The sequence below is a fragment of the Orycteropus afer genome, unplaced genomic scaffold (assembly GCF_000298275.1).
Source record: "Orycteropus afer afer isolate SDZICR_OR568_19922 unplaced genomic scaffold, OryAfe1.0 scaffold00355, whole genome shotgun sequence".
Classification (NCBI taxonomy): Eukaryota; Metazoa; Chordata; class Mammalia; order Tubulidentata; family Orycteropodidae; genus Orycteropus; species Orycteropus afer.
The window spans coordinates 1,679,230-1,698,836 of NW_006921942.1; the positions used below are offsets into that span (position 1 = coordinate 1,679,230).

A 19,607-nucleotide genomic window follows, 5' to 3' on the forward strand; every position below is an offset into this window, starting at 1 on the left:
CCTCATTAGTACTCTAGGAGCAGCTGTTGTGTGATCCCACTTGCCCCTACACCTGGTTGTCCCTGCCTCCTGGCCTCAGGTGCTGCCCAGGGTAGGAACAGGAGAGAAGGGACTGGAAAGGGGGGCTCCCAGCATCAAACTGGTTCTGCTCCCCACCCCCCACAGTCTCCCCACTTGGCAGAGACAAGCTCTCATCTTAGAGCCTAGGATGGTAGTTAGACTAGGAGAAGCCTCCTGTTCTGGGAGTAGCCTTAAGGATTCAAGGCCAGGCCTTGGGGAGTGTGACAGGGGCTGGTTCTTTAGAACCATTGTTTGAGGGAGAGGGAAGGTTTGGGAGTGGGGGTGGTCTAGGTCCCCTGCTAGGAAGGACAGAACTTTATCTAGAGATTCTTTGTCCATTGGACGTCTGCTCCCTGGACCTCAATTTCCTCATCCATATAGTCGGAAGGTAGGCAGAGGTTCTAGAGAGGGGAGGGACCCTCTTGGGATTGTGTGAATGAGAATTGGCCTAGAGAGTTAGCAAAGATCTACAATCCCAAATGTAGTCTCCAAGAACCCAGTGACAGAGTTGAATGCCATATGAAAAGAAAGCTGGACTAGCTAGCCCCTCAACCCTTCTTCCCCAGCCTCAGTTTCCCTCTAAAAAGAGTCAGAAGTTAAGGATTTCAGAGTTGCCATTGGCCTCTGGGTAGGCACAATGCCACATCCAGGCACTCACTTGGCTTGCTGAGCAGAGGGGTCACCTGGGTTTGGGGATCCACTTATGTGAGTGGGTACTTTTGAGCTGTGCCCAAACTGCACAGCCCTGAGGCTTTCCCAGGAACTGAGTATACAGAGGGAGGGAGGAAGACCAGTCTTTCTGACCCTCCACTCTTACCTGTTCTGGCCTGTTTTCTGAGTACCTCTAGAGAGGCAGGGCCTGGCAGAATCTGAGGTCAGGAGCTCAGTGCCCACTGGGGGAGGTGGGTGGTGCCAGGGCCCTGCCTGCCTCTGACGGCGCCCTCTCCTGCAGAGAGCTGGCCCTCTTGTTTGAGCACGTGCAACGGGCCCGCAATGGGGGCCTACGGCCCCTAGAGGTGCGGCGGGCACCAGTACCCGATGGAGCACCCTCCCGCTACCCGCCCGTTGCTACCTGCCACCGGCCGGGCAGCGCCTCCTTCTGCCCTGGGGAAAGGTAGGGGCCCCCAGGGCCGCCACCTCCTCTTGCTTCTTCTCTACCTCTTCCATTCTGTTTTTCATCCTCTCTCAGACCTGTCTCCAGCCACTACGGGGGTGTCTGGGCCTGTACTGGGGAGTGCCAGGCCTCATCATGAGGCCTGGGTGGTTGGCGTTGGATGGCCAGACAGGTACAGACTGAGGGCCTCTCTGGAGGGACCAGGCTGACCTCACCTTTTTGTCACGTGGGGCTCCAAGGGTCTGAGTGGGAGAGATGTCCATGTCATCCTTGCCCATCACCCCCTCCATTCACGCCATTGTCCTCTTTCTTTCTCTGTTTCCACATCCCCCTCATTCTTCCATCCTTGCACCCCCATCCCTCCTGGGAAGCTGGAGAGAGGAGGAGGCCGCTGGCCACAGGTGCTTACGGCTCAGGTAATCGTGGGCACCAGCCTGGGGTGTGAGGGCAGGGAACCCCCTCTCCCAGCATGTTCCTTTAGAAGCAGCTTGAACACCCTGAACTTGCCTCTTGGGAACGAGATGCCAGTTGAAAAGAGAGCTCTGTGACTAAGAACTGCTGTAGGACCTACATAAACTTAACCAATGACTAATGCTCTTGTCTTGTGCAACTCTTGTCCACAGCTTTGCTCATCCCAGAGGGCCCTCCTGGGATTCTCCCACAATGCCTTTCTCCCTCACTGAGCTACACTTTACCCCTCCCAACAGTCTCTTTCCTCTTGACCTATCTTTCGTGGAACTCTTGCATCTTGAAAGAAGAACAAAAAAAGAACAATGCTTACCCCACACAAACATTCATAAACAGTGGAATTCCAGGCATATTTGAACAAGGGGAACACATTAACTCATGGTGTGGGAAAACGGCTGCTTTTGAAGAGGTTTAGCTTTGAGCTCAAGGGTTCAATCCGCCTCACCCCTCCCCTCTCCCTTTCCCATCTCTTTATTTTGTCTCATCTTCCCATATCATCCCTAAACCAGCCAGGTGAGCATCTGGGCCTTGAGCCGCAGGTGTTGTTCTGAGCCCCAGGCCCAGAACAAGGGATGGGAGAAGAGTTGAGTCATTAAGTGATCAGAAGGAGTATGTGTGGTAAAATCTTGCCTCTGCCATCTGATGCTGTGCATCCTTGAGAACGTCATCAAAGTGCCCTGAACTTCTGTTTTGGACAGACAGTCATTGATGTTTGGGCTAACCAGGGTCTCTGGATTCTCTGAGTTTCTAGCTTGAAAGGCCTGGAGGATGGGGAAGAGGGAGTTCTGGTACAGAGGATTCTGGAAGCAGCACCCACTCCTTGTGTTCAGCGAAACACTCTTGGGCCGGGTGCTGAATGGGAAGGAGATGGAAAAGGAGAGCCCCTCCAAGTTGGGGGCTGGGGGGCGGGGAAGCATCACTGTCCAACTCAAGCTGGGAGCTCCCATGGATCATGGTGTGTCCCTACTCTGATCTCTGTCACTACCTGAAGTCCTTTCACTATTATTCCCATCTCTATCACATCAATGTTTATAGTCAGAAACTCAAAAGGCATTCTGGCAGGGCTCTCTGCAGCCTCTAGTTCACTCTGGTCTCACTTTGCATCAATAGGAAGGCACATGTACCACCACCCCACAGCTGCTCGGGGTCCCCTGAGCCCTCTTAAGGACCAAGAATGGATTAGTGCCGGGTGTTTTGGCTGTCACTAACTGTCAGCCTTGTGCCCATCTGCCCTGGAGTTTCTTCATATCCAGGGTTCATGGACATGGTGGTGAAGGTGTCGCTTTCTTGTAGTGTCTCCAGGGGACTGAGCTATGACTTCTAGGAAACCAATAACCACCAGGTTCAGGTCAAATGACAGTATACTTGATCTTGGCTGTCTGCACCCATTAGGGTGGGTTTCCTGCCCCCACCACGTGCATATGCCTAGTTGGCTATATCTTGGGTGGTGCTTGGGGCTCAACCCAGGCTGAACAGGATTCCAGGAAGTAGAGCTACATGGGGCAGGACTTATTGGGGGACTGCATTTTGGGATTTTGAGATGACGCACTAAGGCAGTGTTTCTCAAAGCATGGCCCACTGACTCCTGCATCAGTATCACATGGGGCATTTGTTCAAAATGCAGGTACTTGGACCTCTCTCCAAGTCACAGCATCAGCATCCCTGGAGAAGAGGTACAGGATTCTGCAGATGTAACATGCTTCCCAGGAGATCCTTATGCAAAGTTCTAGAACCTCTGCATCCTGGGGATGACAGCTGAAGAATGGGTGGGGGTCCTTCTCTCCCACCAGCCACAGGAGGCCGGCCCCATCCTGGCAGCTGCCCAGGCTCTGCCCACTTGCCCCACTCCCACTAACCTCTGTTCGTATCTTGTTCTCAACTTTCCAGCCAGATGTTTAGTAATAAACGGAGTTTCTTTCGGATTCACGCCAGCTGGAGACTGAGGTACCCCCTCGCCTGCTCCTCCTGTCCCCACTCCTTCTCGCCCCAGCCAGTTCAGGGGCTGGAGAGGGGGACAGGATGGGCCAAAGACAAGGTGCATGTGCCTGCCGCCTGCTGTCTGCCTTGGGGCCCCGACGAGCCTTCCGCCTTCCTGGGGGATGCCTCTGCCAAGCCTTGGGGCATGGGCCTGGCACCCAGTCTGCCAGGAGGGATATTTGCAGGAGCCTTGGGGATGAGTCCTGGCTCTGCTGCTGACACTGTGTGCATTCTTGGCTAAATGGACCTGGACCTCAGTTTCCCATGTGTGAAATGGGCAGATTGAACTAGAGGCACTCTGAGGGTCCTTCTCACTCTGACTTTTGCTGGGCCTTGGATTTAGCCTCTTATCTCCCCACTGTAATCACCCTCCCCAGGAACCCAGCAGATGAGTGAAGGAGCTGGGATTGGCACTGTACTAACACCTGAGCTCTTTAACTGCATCATCACTCCAGTCCTTGGTACTTGAGCAGTGCTAGGTCCTACTCTGTGCACTAGGAACACTGTGATGAATAAAACATGGCCCCTGGAGAGTTGCAAAGAGTAATTGCAGTTAGGTGTGATGAATGCAACAAAAAGAGAAAGCACAGGGGGCTATGGAACCCCTGTTGTTGTTGTTGTTGTTATATGCCGTCGAGTCGGCCCCGACTCATAGTAGGCACTTAACTCAGAGAAGACCCTAATAGAAGGCGTGGGCATCAGGGAGGATGTTCTAGGCCGAGGGAGCAACACATATCAAGGCTAGGAGGCAAGAGAGCACAGTGGCAGTGGGAGTGGGGTGGGGTGGGGTGGAGCAGGTAGCACAGTTTGGGCAGACCTGAGAGTGGGGTGTCAGGAGCTGAGGATGGAGGTGTTTATGAAGAACCCAAGAGCCCAGCTGGTTAGTGTGAGCTTCACCCTGGTGGCACTCCTGACAGGCTGGACTTACAGAGTCCTGGGTTTCCCATAGGGGCCTCTAGAGCCTGTGGAATGGGGGTCTATCGAGTAGGAGATGAGCCCAGCCCTGCTTCAACTGAGAGGCAGTATTTCTTAGAAACATGGGTTCTGGGTCAGAACCTAGATTCCAGTTCACGCTTCACTACATACTAGCCATGTGACCTTGGGCAGGTCACATATCCCCTGTGTGCCTCAGTTTTCTTAGCTATAAAATAAAGAGGATCATAGCATCTGCTTCTGCTAAAACTGAGCCTGGCTCATGGGAAGTGTTATATAAATATTAACTTCATTCGTTTTGGTATGTTGGGCAGTTTGAGCTTGCTTACTTAAAAAAAAAAAAAAGTTTGAAAACTATGGATATAGGAAATGGGAGCCTAAATTGAGGTTAAGCCGATTTGCTCCTTTGGAAGCCACTTTGCCTGTGGTGGGCATGACAAACAAGAAGGGCAAGACCAAGACCAGGGTAGAAAGGCCAATGTTGAGGCTGTTTATAGTACTGAAGGTGGAGGTTGTATGCAGCGCCAGAAGAGTAGCTGTCTTGGTTTCCCCCGTGAGATTGGCCTTTAGTAGGCAGATGATGAGTCCCTAAGAAAAGTCCTTGTGGAAGTGAGTACATGGGTTGAGTCCAGCAGATAAGTCAGAGGGTAGCATGTGCCCAAGCCTTGCCCTCCCCATAGGACAGCCTGAGTCAGGCCCAGCCATCCCTACTCCCAGGCACTGATAGCCCAGGGTTTCTCAACCTCAGCACCATTGACATTTTGGCCAGGATAATTCTTTGCTTTGAGGGATGAGGGCTGTCCTGTGTATTATAGGATGTTTAGCAGGATCCCTGGCCTCTACCCACTAGATGCCAAGAGTCCCCCCAGCTATGAAAACCAAAAATGTCTCCAGATAATACCAAGTGTCCCCTGGGGACAAATCACCCCCTGTAAGAGCCACTGTCCTAGACCCTATCCTGATAACTGGTCCCTGAGAAAGAAGTGTCTCTGAAATTAGAGGGCCTGGGTTCCAGTTCTTGCTCCATACTGTAGTATCTATGTGACCTTGGGAAAGTTATTTCACTCCTGAGTCCTACTTTGCACATCTGTATACTAGAGATGATAAATGTGGTGCCCACCATGTGAAGTTGTGGGCTGGATTAAAAGTGCTAAGGCAGTCCACACAGGACCTTGCACGTTCTGAGGAGTCTGGGATGGAAGGAGCTTTCTCGGTGCCCACTGATTGCCAGGTTTCATTCCATTTTCTCTGAGCTTTTAGGCTCCAGAGAGGCTGACGTGAGCTGTTTTCTGGGCTCTGCCAAGAAGCTAGAATCCAGGGCCCCTCCTGGGAAAACAGTGCCTCCTTGCATTAAAGAGGAGCCCGGGCTCTTGCTGGCTGGAAAGTTACAGAACCCCACAAACCAGGCCAGAAGCTCCCCTCAACCATCACAGAATCAGAGCTGGAAAGGGACCTTTTAAGGGCTCTAGTGCAAACCCCAAACCCTTTCCTCACTCTGCAAGTCCTGCTGAGAGCAAGCCTTGCTTGCACTTTTCTCTTGACAGGGAGGTCACCCTTCCCCCAGAATAACTTCGGTGCCTGATGTGCAGGGTGTGGAGATCGGGTTTCCAGGCTCTTGGCAGAAATGTCAGGGCCTCCTCCAGACCCCTTCCTTCCCCTCCCCCTTAGAGGAGAGGAGGACTAGGGGAGGGGGTGCACGGACCAGGAGGGTTGGGGGTGCTTGCCAGCATGAGAAGATCTCGCAGGAATGGCTCTGCAGAGGAAAGTTTGGGAGAGCCAACCTCAAACTTTGATTGGAATCTTTGGATTCCAAAGATATGTCAAGGGGATTCTGGGCCAGTGAGGAGCATGCTGAATTGGGGGAGTGGTCTCTGTTCTTCCCTTCTGATACCCTCAAGGCCCAATCCTTGACCTGTAACATCACCCCTCTGGGTAGAGGCTCCCATCCCCAAGGATGGCTCTACATCCAGGCTACTTTCCCAAAGATGCCCCTGGTTTCAAGACCTCCCTCCCCTGGCAGCTTGCCTCTATAACCTCTACCCCATGCCTTAGGCATGGGGGACCCTGGCTCCCACCCAGCCCTGAAACCAGAATCTGTTCCCTGCTCAACCCTTGATCTGAAATTCCCCAGGCATAGGTGATATAGTCCCCTCCCCAACCTTTGGCCTACCTCAAGCTTCCTCCAAGGTTGGATGGTTCTATCCTGAGCCAGGGCCCCCTGGCTCCCAAAACTCCCAAAAATCTCAAATCAAGCCTAATTCCAAAATCTCATCTTTTGAATCATCTAAATCAAATATGGGTGAGACTTTAGGCATATTCCATCCTGGGACAAAATTCTTTTTCATTTGTGAACCTGTGAAATTTAGACTACAAGTTATCTGTTTCCAAAGTTAATGTTGGAACAGAAATAAGGCAGATGTTTCCTTTACAAATGGGAGAAATTAGAGGGAAAGAAGGGATAACAGCCTTTTGGGGTGGCATGGAGGACCTTAATTCTCCCTGAAGGGGGCCTTCCAGTGGCAACCCACAGCAAGGGAGGCATTGGTATAGCCACAGGGCATGGGATGGGGGGTGTGTTTGCATGAGTCCTTCTCCAACAATGATAATTGAACATCTTGGACACAGAGGTACTCTACCAGGTATTGGTTAACCTGAGGCCTCCCCACACCTGTCTTCCTCCAAGTTTTGCGAATCTGTTGGGGAACTAGGATGCGGGAAAGGAAGTCTGAAGGGAAGACTGCACACAGCCCTGCATAGGTGCTGTTGAGTGGGAGCTCAGTAGGAAGAGTAGGGGAGTAGACTTGGGAGTAGGGCAGAACTCAAGCTCGGGAGACCACCTCAGAGGAACAGGTTATCAAACAGAAGGCCTTACTGGGAGGGTAAGCACCAGGCATGTCCTGGGTATCCCTATGGGCAGTTAGACCCATTGGGACTGAGGACCCTCCACAGGGCCATCACATTACACAGTACTGAAGTCTGTGTGGTAGTGACCTCTAGAACCTGCTCAGCTCTACCAAGTCCTAAGCCCTGATCTGACCAGTCAGGGATCAGGTAGCTCCAGTTGTGGGGAGAGGAGGAAAATATAAATTGACACATATTCATACATGCCAGTATATGTGTACACACTGGGACTTGTACACCCACACTGTCACATGTGCACACACAAACACACACCCTCAACTCCACAACCTCAACTCCACACAGCCCCTCCTTGTGTAGTGAATGGCTGGGGCCCTGTCCTAGTGTGCAGCCTGTCTGTGCCCAAAGGGTTGCCACCTCCACCCTCCACTCACCCACCTGGGCCAGACCCAGCTCCCCTGTCCTGTTGTCTGTTTCTGTGGTTCCCTTCTTAGGTTTCTCTCACCCTTTCTACTCTGACATCTGTCCTGTGTACCCCTTCTCTTTCTGGGCAGTGAGGGGTGAAGGCTGGGAGGTGGGGATGGGGGAGGGAATCTGCTCATACTGACTCTGAATCAGTCACTTGTAGGATTCAGGGCCCCCTCACCACACCCTTGTCCCATCCCAGGATGTTACTACTTGGTGGGTGTCTTAGTTATCTGGTGCTAGTATAACAGAAATACCACAAGTGGGTGGCTTTAACAAACATAAATTTATTTTCTCACAGTTTAGGAGGCTGGAAGTCTGAATTTAGAGCACTGGCTCAGGGGAAGTCTTTCTCTCTCTGTTGGCTCTAGAGGAAGGTCCTTGTCTCCTCAGCTTCTGCTTCCTGGTTCCTTGGAGATCTCCATGTGTCTTGGCATCCATCTTGCTCCATCTCTCTCTCTGCTCACTTGTTTAATCTCCTTTTATATCTCAAAAGAGATTGACTTAAGATACACCCTCCACTAATCTTGCCTCAATAACATAAGGATCACCCGTTTCTAAATGGGATTGCAACCACAGGCATAGAGGTGGATTTACAACATATTTTTTTTGGTACATAATTCCATCAATAACATTCAACCTTTTGGCCCTCCAAATTTCATGTCCTGACCACATGCAAAAAACACAGTCACCCCATCACATCATCCCAAAAGTCTCAAATCAAGCCTAATTCCAAAATCTCATCTTCTGAATCATCTAAATCAAATATGGGTGAGACTTTAGGCATATTACATCTGGGACAAAATTCCTTTTCATTTGTGAACCTGTGAAATCTAGACTACAAGTTATCTGTTTCCAAAGTTAATGTTGGAACAGAAACAAGGCAGATGTTTCCTTTACAAATGGGAGAAATTAGAGGGAAAGAAGGGATAACAGGCACTAAGCAAATTTGCTGAAAGTGAGGATGACTTGAGGCATTTACTGATGAAGGTTGAAGAATACAGTCTGCAGTATGGATTACATCTCAATATAAAGAAAACAAAAATCCTCACAACTGGACCAATAAGCAGCATCACAATAAATGGAGAAAAGATTGAGATTGTCAAAGAATTCACATTGCTTGGTTCTACAATTGATGCCAATGGAAGCAGCAGTCAGGACATTAGACGGCATTTAGCATTGGGAAGATCAACTGTTTCAAGTGCTGAGGAGCAAGGATGTTTCCTTGAAGACCAAGGTGCGCCTGACACAAGCCATGATATTTCCAATCACCTCGTATGCATGTGAGAGCTGGACAATGAATAAGGAAGACTGAAGAAGAGTTGATGCTTTTGAGTTGTGGTGCTGGCGAAGAATGCTGAAAGTACCATGGACTGCTAAAAGAACTAACAGATCTTTCCTGGAAGAAGTGCACCCGAAATGCTCCTTGGAAGCGAGAATGGCCAGACTTCGTCTTACCTGCTTTGGTCATGTTGTCAGAAGGGACCATTCCCTCGAGAAGGATGTCACACTTGGTAGGGTGGAGGGTCGACGAAAGAGGGGGAGGCCTTCAATGAGATGGATTGACACGGTGGCTGCGATGATGGGCTCAAATGTAGCAGGGATCATGGAGCTGGCACGGCATCAGGCAGTGTTTTGTTCTGCTGTGCATGGGGTCACTATGAGTTGGAAACGACTCGACGGCACTTAACAACAACAATAAGAAGCAAATCCAACACCCAGTAGTGTAATTTACATTAGCTGTCTCTGGTGGTGTAGTGCCTAAGACATTTGACTGTTAGCCAGAAGGCTGGCAGTTCAAACCCACCAGCCACTCCTCGGAAGGATGATGGGACAATCTATTTCCATGGAGATACCACCTCAGAAACCCAAGAAGGGGTCGCTATGAGTTGAAACAACTCGATGGCAGTGAGTTTGGTTTTGTTTCCTGCCTGTAGAATCCCAAGAGGCAGACAGTATTCTTACCTTTGGTTCTTTCTCTGGCTCTTTCAGTCTGGTAGGTTTTCTGCCATGGTTGGTTAGATCTATCAGTCCCAGGTTTAAACTCTTTAACAAAAGATTGTGTAGCCATGTCCTTGGTAGACATTCTAGGACAGATGTTTCTATTACAGAATTTTTCAAATCTTTCTATTTTGCACAGTTCATTTTAAAGTCCATCTCTTTACTCTTACATTTTACTATAAGCAGTGAGGAGAAACCACATGGCCTTTTTAAGATCTTGCTTAGAAAACTCATCAGTCAGATATCCAAGTTCATCACTTACAAATTCTCCCTTCCAACAAACATTTGAACATAATTCAGACAAGTTCTTTGCCACTGCATACAAAGCATTTCCCTTCCTCCATTGTCCAATTGCATGTTCATCATTTTCTTTTAAAGTCTCACCAGACCTTAAATGTCACATTTAACGTCCACATTTCTAGCAACATTCTGTTGCTGGTGCCACATCTATTCTCTGAGATAATAAAGACTTTCTCTATAGCTCTCCTCACATCCTTCTGAGCCCTCACTGGAATTGCCTTTGACGTCCAGAATTCTACCCACAGTCTCTTCAAGGCAATGTTGGCTTTTACTAAAACTCTTCCAGCCTCTACCCATTACCAAAACTGCTTCCACATTTTAGATATGTCTTAGAGCAGCATCCCACTCTTCTGGTACCAAATTCTGCGTGAGTTACCTAGTTCTGCTATAACAGAAATATCACAAGTGGGTGGCTTTAGCAAACAGAAATGTATTTTCTTACAGTTTAGGAGGCTAGAAGTCCAAATTCAGAACACTTGCTCTAGGGGAAGGCTTTCTTTCTCTGTCTTTTCTGGAGGAAAGTCCTTGTCTCTTCAGCTGCTTCTTCCTGATTCCTTGGAGATCTCCATGTGTCTTGGCATCCATCTTGCTCCATCTCTCTCTCTGCTCACTTGTTTAATCTCTTTTTATATCTCAAAAGAGATTGACTTAAGATACATCCTACACTAATCTTGCCTCATTAACATAAAGACAACCCATTCCCAAATGGGATTATAAGCACAGGGATAGAGGTTAGGATTTAAACATACATTTTTGCGGAACCTAATTCAATCCATAACAGTAGGGAGTTAGAACCCAATAACTACCCCAAGCCCTAAGTTAGATCTTTGTCTCACTTACCCCCTACCTCACACCAGCTAACTTGGCTCTCTCCCCCACCTGCCCTGCCCTGCCAGCAGCCGGATGGGCATCAAAGACCGCATCCGCATGAGCAGCTCCCAGCGGCGGACAGGCCCCTCCAAGCAGCACCTGGCACCTCCTCCAATGCCCACCTCTCCAAGCAGCGAGCAGGTGGGAGAGGCCACCAGCCCTACCAAGGTGCAGAAGAGCTGGAGCTTCAATGACCGCACCCGCTTCCGGGCCTCACTAAGACTCAAACCCCGTGCCTCTGCTGAGGGTGAGCCCCTGGAGGCCTAGGGTCTAAAACCTGCTGAGGGGAGCAGAGTCAGGACAGAATCTATGTTGGGGATGGGAAGACTTGGTTCTAGTACCAGCTCTGCAACTGATTGGCCATTTATAGGCCTCAATCTTCTGGTCTGTAAAATGGGCATCATAACATTGCTCACTGGGGCTCCAGACTATTAGGGGAATGAAATGAGAATGTGACGGTGGTATTTCATAGTGACTGAGAGTACAGGTTTGAAGCCAGGCTGCCTGGGTTTGAATCTTGGCTCTGCCACTTACCTTGGTTAAGTAACCTAATCTCTCTGGGCCTCCTTTTCTTCATCTATAAAATGAAAATAGTAATATTATCAACTTCATAGGTGTTGTGAGGATTAAATGAGATAGTCCATGGAAGGTAGACAGAAAAGTTTTGGGGATAGGTACTCAACAGAAACTAGCTGTGTTAAAAAATATGCTTGGGAAGGCTTGAGAACTGATGCTTATTGAGTATAGCCCCATACTGGATTATCTCATTTACTACTACCAACAACTCTGGGAAGTAGGTTCTGTTTTTATCCCCATTTTACAGATGTGGTAGCTGAGATTCTCAGCTAGTAACTGGCCAATCTGGGATCTTCAACCAGACCTGTTCTACTCCAAAGGGCATGCTCTGTGGCCTACCCAACTCTATTTCTTCACCAGCCCAGCCTACATAGAGAAGGTTGTGAACCTGGTGGGACTGCTTTTTAGCCAGCTAGGAGTTCCTGGGTGGCATATATGATTAAGAGCTCGGCTGCAAGCCAAAAGTTTGGCGGTTTGAACCGACCCAGAGGTGCCTTGGAAGACAGGCCTGGCAATCTGCTTCTGAAAGGTCACAGCCTTGAAAATCTTAGGGAGCAGTTCTACTCCACATGCGTGGGTCACCATGAGTCGGAATCCACTTGATGGTAGCAAACAACAGAGTTCGAGCTGTGCCCTTGACTTAGTGGGAGAAGGTGGGGGTAGACCTGGATGGAGGTAGAGGCAGAAAGCCCTACTGTTCTTGGAGGGAGGGGACCTGCCATGTCACCGCTGCTTATACTGTATCAGCCCCCAAGATGCCATTCACTGGCTGAGGACTCAGCTCTGAAGAGTAACTTTTCAAAAAAAAAGTAACCTTTCAAACTGACCCATGGGCACCTGCACACGATCCAGCCTAGGGAGCTGCTAGCTATCTGCCACTCCTGCCCCTGCCCCTGTGGAGTGAGGACAGCATCACCCTTCTGTGTAGGGCTGGGTACCAGCCTCAGAGAAGAGGCATCTCCAGGGAGGAGGAGGAGAGGAAGGAGCAGGGGAGTCATCTGCTTTAAGGGCTTCTCTAGTGGTAGAGCTGGGCATGGGAGCCCTGGGGCTGCCCCCGTTTCACTGGCTGCAGGATGAGACCGTGGGCAGGATTCCATGCAGTGGCCTCATGCCTCTTTTCTCTGGGCTCACTGTCCTGCGTGGTTGGACCTGTGGAGCTTCCTTCAGGCCTGTGGATTTGCCCCAGGCCAGGGTTGCTATAAATTAGCTTCCTCTCACAGGTCACCAGGCAGGTATTTACCCTGACTGGCCACAGGGGCAGATGGGCATGCAGTACACCGGGGTTGTCAGCCCTGGGTGGGGGAGTGAGGAACAGCTGGGGAAGTGGAAGCCTGGGTCTGCCTTGTTGTATGATCCCAAGAAGGTCCCAGGCCCTTTCTGGGCCTCTTTCTCCCTGTCAGTACTTCTAAGGGAGGTTTAGTATGTTGTGTGTGTAGGGGGGTGGGTTGGAAGTGCCCCCTTCTGCTGCCACTGCTTGGGCCCCTCTGTCTTCCCAGAGGGCCCCTCAGAGGATGTGGCAGAGGAGAAGAGCTACCAGTGTGAGCTCACAGTGGACGACGTCATGCCTGCTGTGAAGACTGTCATCCGCTCCGTCAGGTGAGACTGAGACCTGAGGTGAGCCCCCTCCCCACACGTCTGCCACCTATGCAGCTCCCCATCTGGGGCCTGCCCTCATGGCCAGGCCTGGCCTAGCTCCCAGGCATGCCAGCTGGTGCCTGCCTGGCTTCTTTGGCAGTGCTGGGCTGACAGAGACCCTGGAGTGTGGGTGGGGTGAGGAGGTGGCATATGGCTCCCATGCTCCTACTCATGGTGTCTAGAGGTGGCAGGCATGGTTGGGCAGTGGATACAGCTGCCCATCACTGGTCTCTCTCCGCATACTCACAACGTCCTGGGTCACTGCCCTCTCTGCCTCTCTGCTTTTCTCCTCCTCCACTGTCTCTGTCAGCCTTTCCTCTATTTCTCTCCATCCCTAGCTGTGTGTCAGCAGTTACCTGTCTCTCATGTCTCCATATTATGCTCTTTCCCTATATCTCTGTGTCTCAGTATCCTTCTCCCTTTGTTTCTGTGTCACAAAGTTGTTTTTTTTTTTTAATTTTTATTGCTATTTGGGTGAAAGTTTACAAAGCAAGTTCATTTTCCATACAGCAGTTCATACACTTTTTGTCTCATAACATTGACTACAATTCTCCACAATGTAACAGCTCTCTTCCCACTTCCTCGTAGTTACCTCTTCCCTGTGTCCTTCCCTCCCATGCACTCCTGCCCCTTAAGCTGTCTCCCTGTGCGAACACTGCCCTTCTCTTCTCCCTGTTTTGCAAACTTTTTTTGTTTTAGCCTCAGACTGTCTGTCTGTCCCAGGACTTCTTCTAGAGCAGTGCTTTTCAAACCACAGGTCACAACAGTTTGAAATCAATTTAGTGGGCCATGGTCAGCATTAAACAATAGAGACATAAGAATAAAATATCAGAGTGCATGTCTCCTAATAAGGATAAATAACATTTATGAAACTTATATTTCAGTTTGTGTGTGTATGTGAATGAGCCTTGGTGGTGCAACAGTTAAGTACTCAGCTGCTAACTGAAAGGTTGGTGGTTTGAAACCACCCAGAGGCTCTGTGGGAGAAAGACCTGGCTATCTGTTCCCATAAAGATTACAACCCTATGGGGGTAATTCTACTCTGTCACATGGAGGTCACTATGAGTTGAAAATTGACTTGACAGTCTCTATAACAAGAGCAACAATGTGCGTGTGTATACTGGTTTGCCATATAAAATGTATTTCTTATAGTGGGTCTTGGACAAAAAAGTTTGAAAGCCTCTGCTCTACTGGCTGTCTTCCCATACTGACAATTAAGAGGGGGCACCAGAGTCTCCCGAGTCCTTTAGCCATGGCCCAGCTATAGATTCAGCCCCTTAGCTCTTGGCATGGAGACCTATCTCCAGCCTCGGCTCTAGCTCCAGAAACCCTCTTCATGCCCAGGACTTCTGGACTCGCCTCCTCTCTCTCTTGTCTGAGTCTCCTGCCCACAAGCTTCTTCTTTGTATGTTCCTTTTAAAATCAGAGTTAGCAGGACAGTCCCCATCCTCTTTTATATACACTGTCTCTCCCTGCCATGTGACCAACATCTGGAACACAGTGCCTGAGCTGCCATCTGGCCCAGGTCAGCTCTCCTTGGCCATCTCACAGCCCCTCACATTCAGTATGCCCCAAACCTTGTCCTCCTGTGTCCCCATCTCAGGCAGTGGCCCTACCACACAGTCACCCAAGCCAGATTACTGGGGGTCATTTGGGCTTGAAAGCCTGCCAGTCTCATTTCCTGAATTGTCCTGTATCTCCATCCCCTACTTCCTTTCTCCAGTTCAGCTCACCCCTGGAGTTGGTCTCCCTGCTCCCATCTCTGCCTCTCCAGGGCATTCTCCACATAGGCTGGCAGAGTAGTCATGCTAAAGCACAGCTTCAACCTCCTCACCACTGCTAACTCAGTTGGCACTGTCCAGTCTCTGCTGAGGCTCTTCAGCGTACTCCCCAAGCCTCCTCAAGGCTAACCTCCTGCCCATTCTTCTCGTACTGCCAAGTGCATTAACCCTTTGCCATCACGCCCCTGTCTCAGCTACTCTGAATCAAACCTCACTCACCCACATCCAGGTTCCTCGGTATCCGAAAGCTTCCCTTCATCTCCCTTCTCTTGCTCTGGGACTGGAAACTATCACTTTTAAGGCCTGTCTTCTGACTTCTTCAGACCAAAGCTCTCCCTCCTCTGGGTCCCCAGCCTTCTTTCTCCATTCTTTGGCATGGCCCTTGTCACGTCATAATTGTCTGTGTCCTGTTTGTCTCTTGTGGTGCAAACGGTTAACGCATTTGACTCTTAACCAGAAGGCTGGAGGTTTGAATCTCCCCAGAGGATCACTGGAAGAAAGGCCTGGTGATCTACTTCCAAAAACTCAGCCACTGAGAACTCTGTGGAGCACAGTTCTACTCTGACGCACATGGAATCCTCATGAGCCTGAATCCACTCTAGGGCAACTGGTTTTGTGTGTATGTGCCTGTCTGTCTCCCAACCCACAATGGAGCTCCCTGGGGTCCAGGATTAAATCGTACTTTGCTAAGGTGCCCAGGGTCCAGCAGGGAACCTTGCTAACAGGTATTTGTGGAGGGAATGCAGGTATTTCTCCCCCCCCAAGCAATCACCATCCACAGTCAGTGTTCACAGATGCCTGCCCTGTGCACCGTCCTGCAGAGAAACCAGACTCAGTCTCTTCCCTCCCAGGCTAATGGGACAAGGGAAAGAAGACATTGAAAAAATATCAGTGGGGGCACTGGGGACAGGGGGTGTGTTGGGTCGCTAGGAAGGCTGGCCTACCTAGCAGAAGAAGGCTGTTTGTGGTGGTCCCAGCATGAGGTGTCCTGGTGCTGGACAAAAGTATAGCAAGGGGAGGAAGAGGAGACTGGGAAAGAATCTCCAGCTCTAGTTCAGAGGGCAGAACCGTCCTCTGACGGGGACTCCCCCAACAGGATCCTGAAGTTCCTGGTGGCCAAAAGGAAATTCAAGGAGACCCTGCGACCATACGACGTGAAGGACGTCATCGAGCAGTACTCTGCAGGGCACCTGGACATGCTGGGCCGGATCAAGAGCCTGCAGGCTCGGTGCGTGCACCGTCACCAGCGGGAGAGAGGGGTAGGGAAGCCCTGGGAGTCCCCTCATTGGCACCCGAATGGAATCCTGAGCGCCCCCTATGGGCTGCTGCAGGAGCTGAGGTTCTGGCCTGGGCAGGGCCTCATGTTTACAGCGGGCGGTTTAGGCTACCAGATTCCTCAGGTATCTTAAGTGTGAAGACCCACCTAGCTGCAGGTCTTCTGTGAGAACCCTAATGACCTGCATGCTTCCAAGGAGGGCTTTAGAATGACTTTCATGGTCCTAACCGAAAAGCCCAAACCCACTACTGTCGATTGCTACTCATAGCAAGCTCATAAGACAGAGTCCAAACCAAACTCACTGCCATCAAGTCATTTCCTACTCATAGCAACCCCCATTGGGTTTCCTGAGATTGTAAATCTTTACAGAAGTAGATTGCCCCATCTTCCTTCCACAGGGCAGCTGGCAGGTTTGAACCACTGACATTCTGGTTAGCAGTCAAACGACTTACCCTCTACACCACCAGAGCTCCACAGAGTAGAACTGTCCAATAGGGTTTCCAAGGCTGTAATTTTTATGGAGGCAGTCTGCCACATCTTTCTCTCTGGGTTCCAACCTCCCACATGGCAGCAGCTGAGTGCTTAACCACTCCACCACCTTTTGGTCCTACCATGTTGTTGTTGTTGTTATGTGCCACGGAGTCGGACCTGACTTATAGCAACCCCCTCCTTGGGTTTCCGAGGCAGTATCACTACAGAAGTAGATTGCCCAACCTTCCTTCCAAGGACTGGCTGGTGGGTTTGAACCTCCAGCCTTCTGGTTAGCAGTCAAATGCCTTAGGCACTATGTGACCAGAGCTGAAACAGAAGACATCATCTATTGAGTGAGAGTAAATAGAGAAAAGAAGTCCTAGGAGTGAGCTTTGGGTCTTGCAGTGCTTAGAGGTTGTGGAGATAAGGGAGGAACTAGCAAGGGAGCCTGAGAAAGAGATGTGAAGTAGGAGGAGAACTAGGAGAGGGTGCTTCTTTGGAATCCAAATGAAGAAAGTGTTTGCAGGAGGGAAGGGTTAGCCAAGCACTGCTAATAGGTCAAATAAAATGAGGACTGAGATTTGATCATTGAATTTAGCAACATGGAGGTCATTTGGGACCTTAACAACAGTAGTTTTAGTGAAAAGGGGGCCAAAGCCTGATTGGAGTAGATTTAATAGAGAAATGGAGGAGAGGAATTGGTGACAGAGGAGAGGGAACTCATTCCAGAGTTTTGCTGTAAAGGGGAGCAAAAAAGTAAGGTGGGACCAGCTTTGGTCTTCTTCACTTATAACTCACATTTCCACTTCTTTCTCTCTCTTCTCCAAAAAAAGAAATTAATAAAACCCAAACTCACTGCTGCCAAGTCGGAAGTAGATTGCTCAGTCTCCCAAGGAGTGGATCATGGGTTTGAACCAGCAGCTTTCTGGTTAGGAGTCAAATGCCTTGGGCACTTCACCACCAGGGCTCCCTTTTCTGCCTCTCCTCCCATCAGGCTGTTGTTGTTACATGCCGTCGAGTCAGACCTGACTCATAGCGACCCCTCCTTGGGTTTCCGAGGCAGTATCACTACGGAAGTAGATTGCCCCATCTTCCTTCCGAGGAGTGGCTGGTGGGTTTGAACCGCTAGCCTTCTGGTTAGCAGTCAAGTGCCTTAGCCACTATGCTACCAGAACTCCCATCAGGCTAGATGCCTGCAATTGTTTTACTTGTCATGCTTGTGTGTTGTGCCTTTGGCTAGTTGCTAGAACTCCCTAAGTAGGGTCCGAGTCACCGCCCCTCCCCCCAACTCGGCCTCTAGAGGGCGTGGTGTCGGTTCCCTGCTTCAGACTGCCCCCTTCCGACCTCCCTTCAGCAGGCAACCTAGGGCTCTTCTGGAAGGGGCGGGGTGCCGTGTGTCTGGACTCTTTCCTCTCACAGCTCCCTTTCCCGGCAGGGTGGACCAGATTGTGGGTCGAGGGCCCGGGGATAGGAAGGCCCGGGAGAAGGGCGACAAGGGGCCTCCTGACACAGAAACGGTGGACGAAATCAGCTTGATGGGACGCGTGGTCAAGGTGGAGAAGCAGGTGAGTGTGGAATGGAGTTTCGCGGGTGTGGCAGAGCTGGTCGTCCGCCGAGAGATGCGATGTAAAGCCACGGGACAAGAAGAAGGGTGGGAACGCACTAATCAGAGCCACAGCCTAGATCACCAGCAGGTGAGGCCCCAACAGGGCCCACCTTCCCGGGCCCTGGCCAACCCGCTCACAGATGAGTCCCGCCTCCCGGAAAGCCCACCCACTCCCGCTAAACGATCCTGATTAGATCGCCGGCTCCTGCTAAGGCCCGCCCCTAGGTTGCTCCATGTTCTCTGGTAAACTCCTGTCAAAGGAGTCTTGGACCAGCTAGTCCCGCCCACTCCATTTAACTCCGCTTCTTAGTGGCCTATTCCGGACTATTCCTATTTACCACAACTAAGTTTCCACCCTGGAATAAGCCCCTACTTATTATCTTCTTCCAAGGAGCTCTGGTGGTGTAGTAGGTAAAGCATGTGGCTGCTAATCAGAGGGTCAGCGGTTCAAGCCCACCAGCTGTTCCAGGGGGGAAAGATGAGGCAATCTACTTCCATAAAGATTGACAACCTTGGAAGCCCAGTGGGAGCCTTTATGATTCGGAATGGACTTGATGGCAGTGGTTTTGGGTTTTGGTTTCCCAGCTGCTTCTGGCCTTCTGGCCCAGTTCCGCTTTCCTTTCACGCCCCTGCTCCCGGTCCAGCCGAGTCTTCCGGTTGCGCCCCGCCCAAGCCCCACCCCGGTTAGACCCCACCCAATTCGGACTCCTGGCCCCGCCTCGCCCTCAGGTGCAGTCCATCGAGCACAAGCTTGACCTGCTGTTGGGCTTCTATTCGCGCTGCCTGCGCTCTGGCACCTCCGCCAGCCTGGGCACCGTGCAAGTGCCGCTTTTCGACCCCGACATCACCTCGGATTACCACAGCCCTGTGGACCACGAGGACATCTCCGTTTCTGCACAGACGCTCAGCATCTCCCGCTCAGTCAGCACCAACATGGACTGAGGGGCTTCTCAGGGGCAGGACAGTACACCGCCAGCCCCTCGGCCTCGCGCTCGGACCTGCTCTCTGAGGCCTCGGGACTCCTCTTACTTGAACTCGCATCCCTCGCGGGGCGAGAGGCCACACGCAGCATTGAGCTGCCTGGGTGGGCGAGATACCCGCAGTGGATGGCACTGATACGGCCCTACCTAGGATCACGAGATGCCAGGCCGCATGGAGGGCAACAGCAGCGGCTGCCACGTGGCCTCTGGGGTTCCCAGTGCCCTGCGTGCTCCA

At 50.9% G+C, this 19,607-nt stretch overlaps 1 protein-coding gene across 1 annotated transcript in view; it reads left to right on the forward strand.

Annotated features, from left to right (window-relative positions):
* Nucleotides 1–19,334, forward strand: part of KCNQ4 (potassium voltage-gated channel subfamily Q member 4) — a 71,391-nt gene extending 52,057 nt beyond the window's left edge. The window contains exons 10-15 of the mRNA XM_007952709.2: nucleotides 1,013–1,174; nucleotides 11,074–11,294; nucleotides 13,120–13,219; nucleotides 16,136–16,267; nucleotides 18,222–18,351; nucleotides 19,122–19,334. Coding sequence (XP_007950900.2) covers nucleotides 1,013–1,174; nucleotides 11,074–11,294; nucleotides 13,120–13,219; nucleotides 16,136–16,267; nucleotides 18,222–18,351; nucleotides 19,122–19,334 — 958 coding nt within the window. The remainder of the gene's footprint in view (nucleotides 1–1,012; nucleotides 1,175–11,073; nucleotides 11,295–13,119; nucleotides 13,220–16,135; nucleotides 16,268–18,221; nucleotides 18,352–19,121) is intronic.
* The last annotated feature ends 273 nt before the right edge of the window (nucleotides 19,335–19,607 follow it).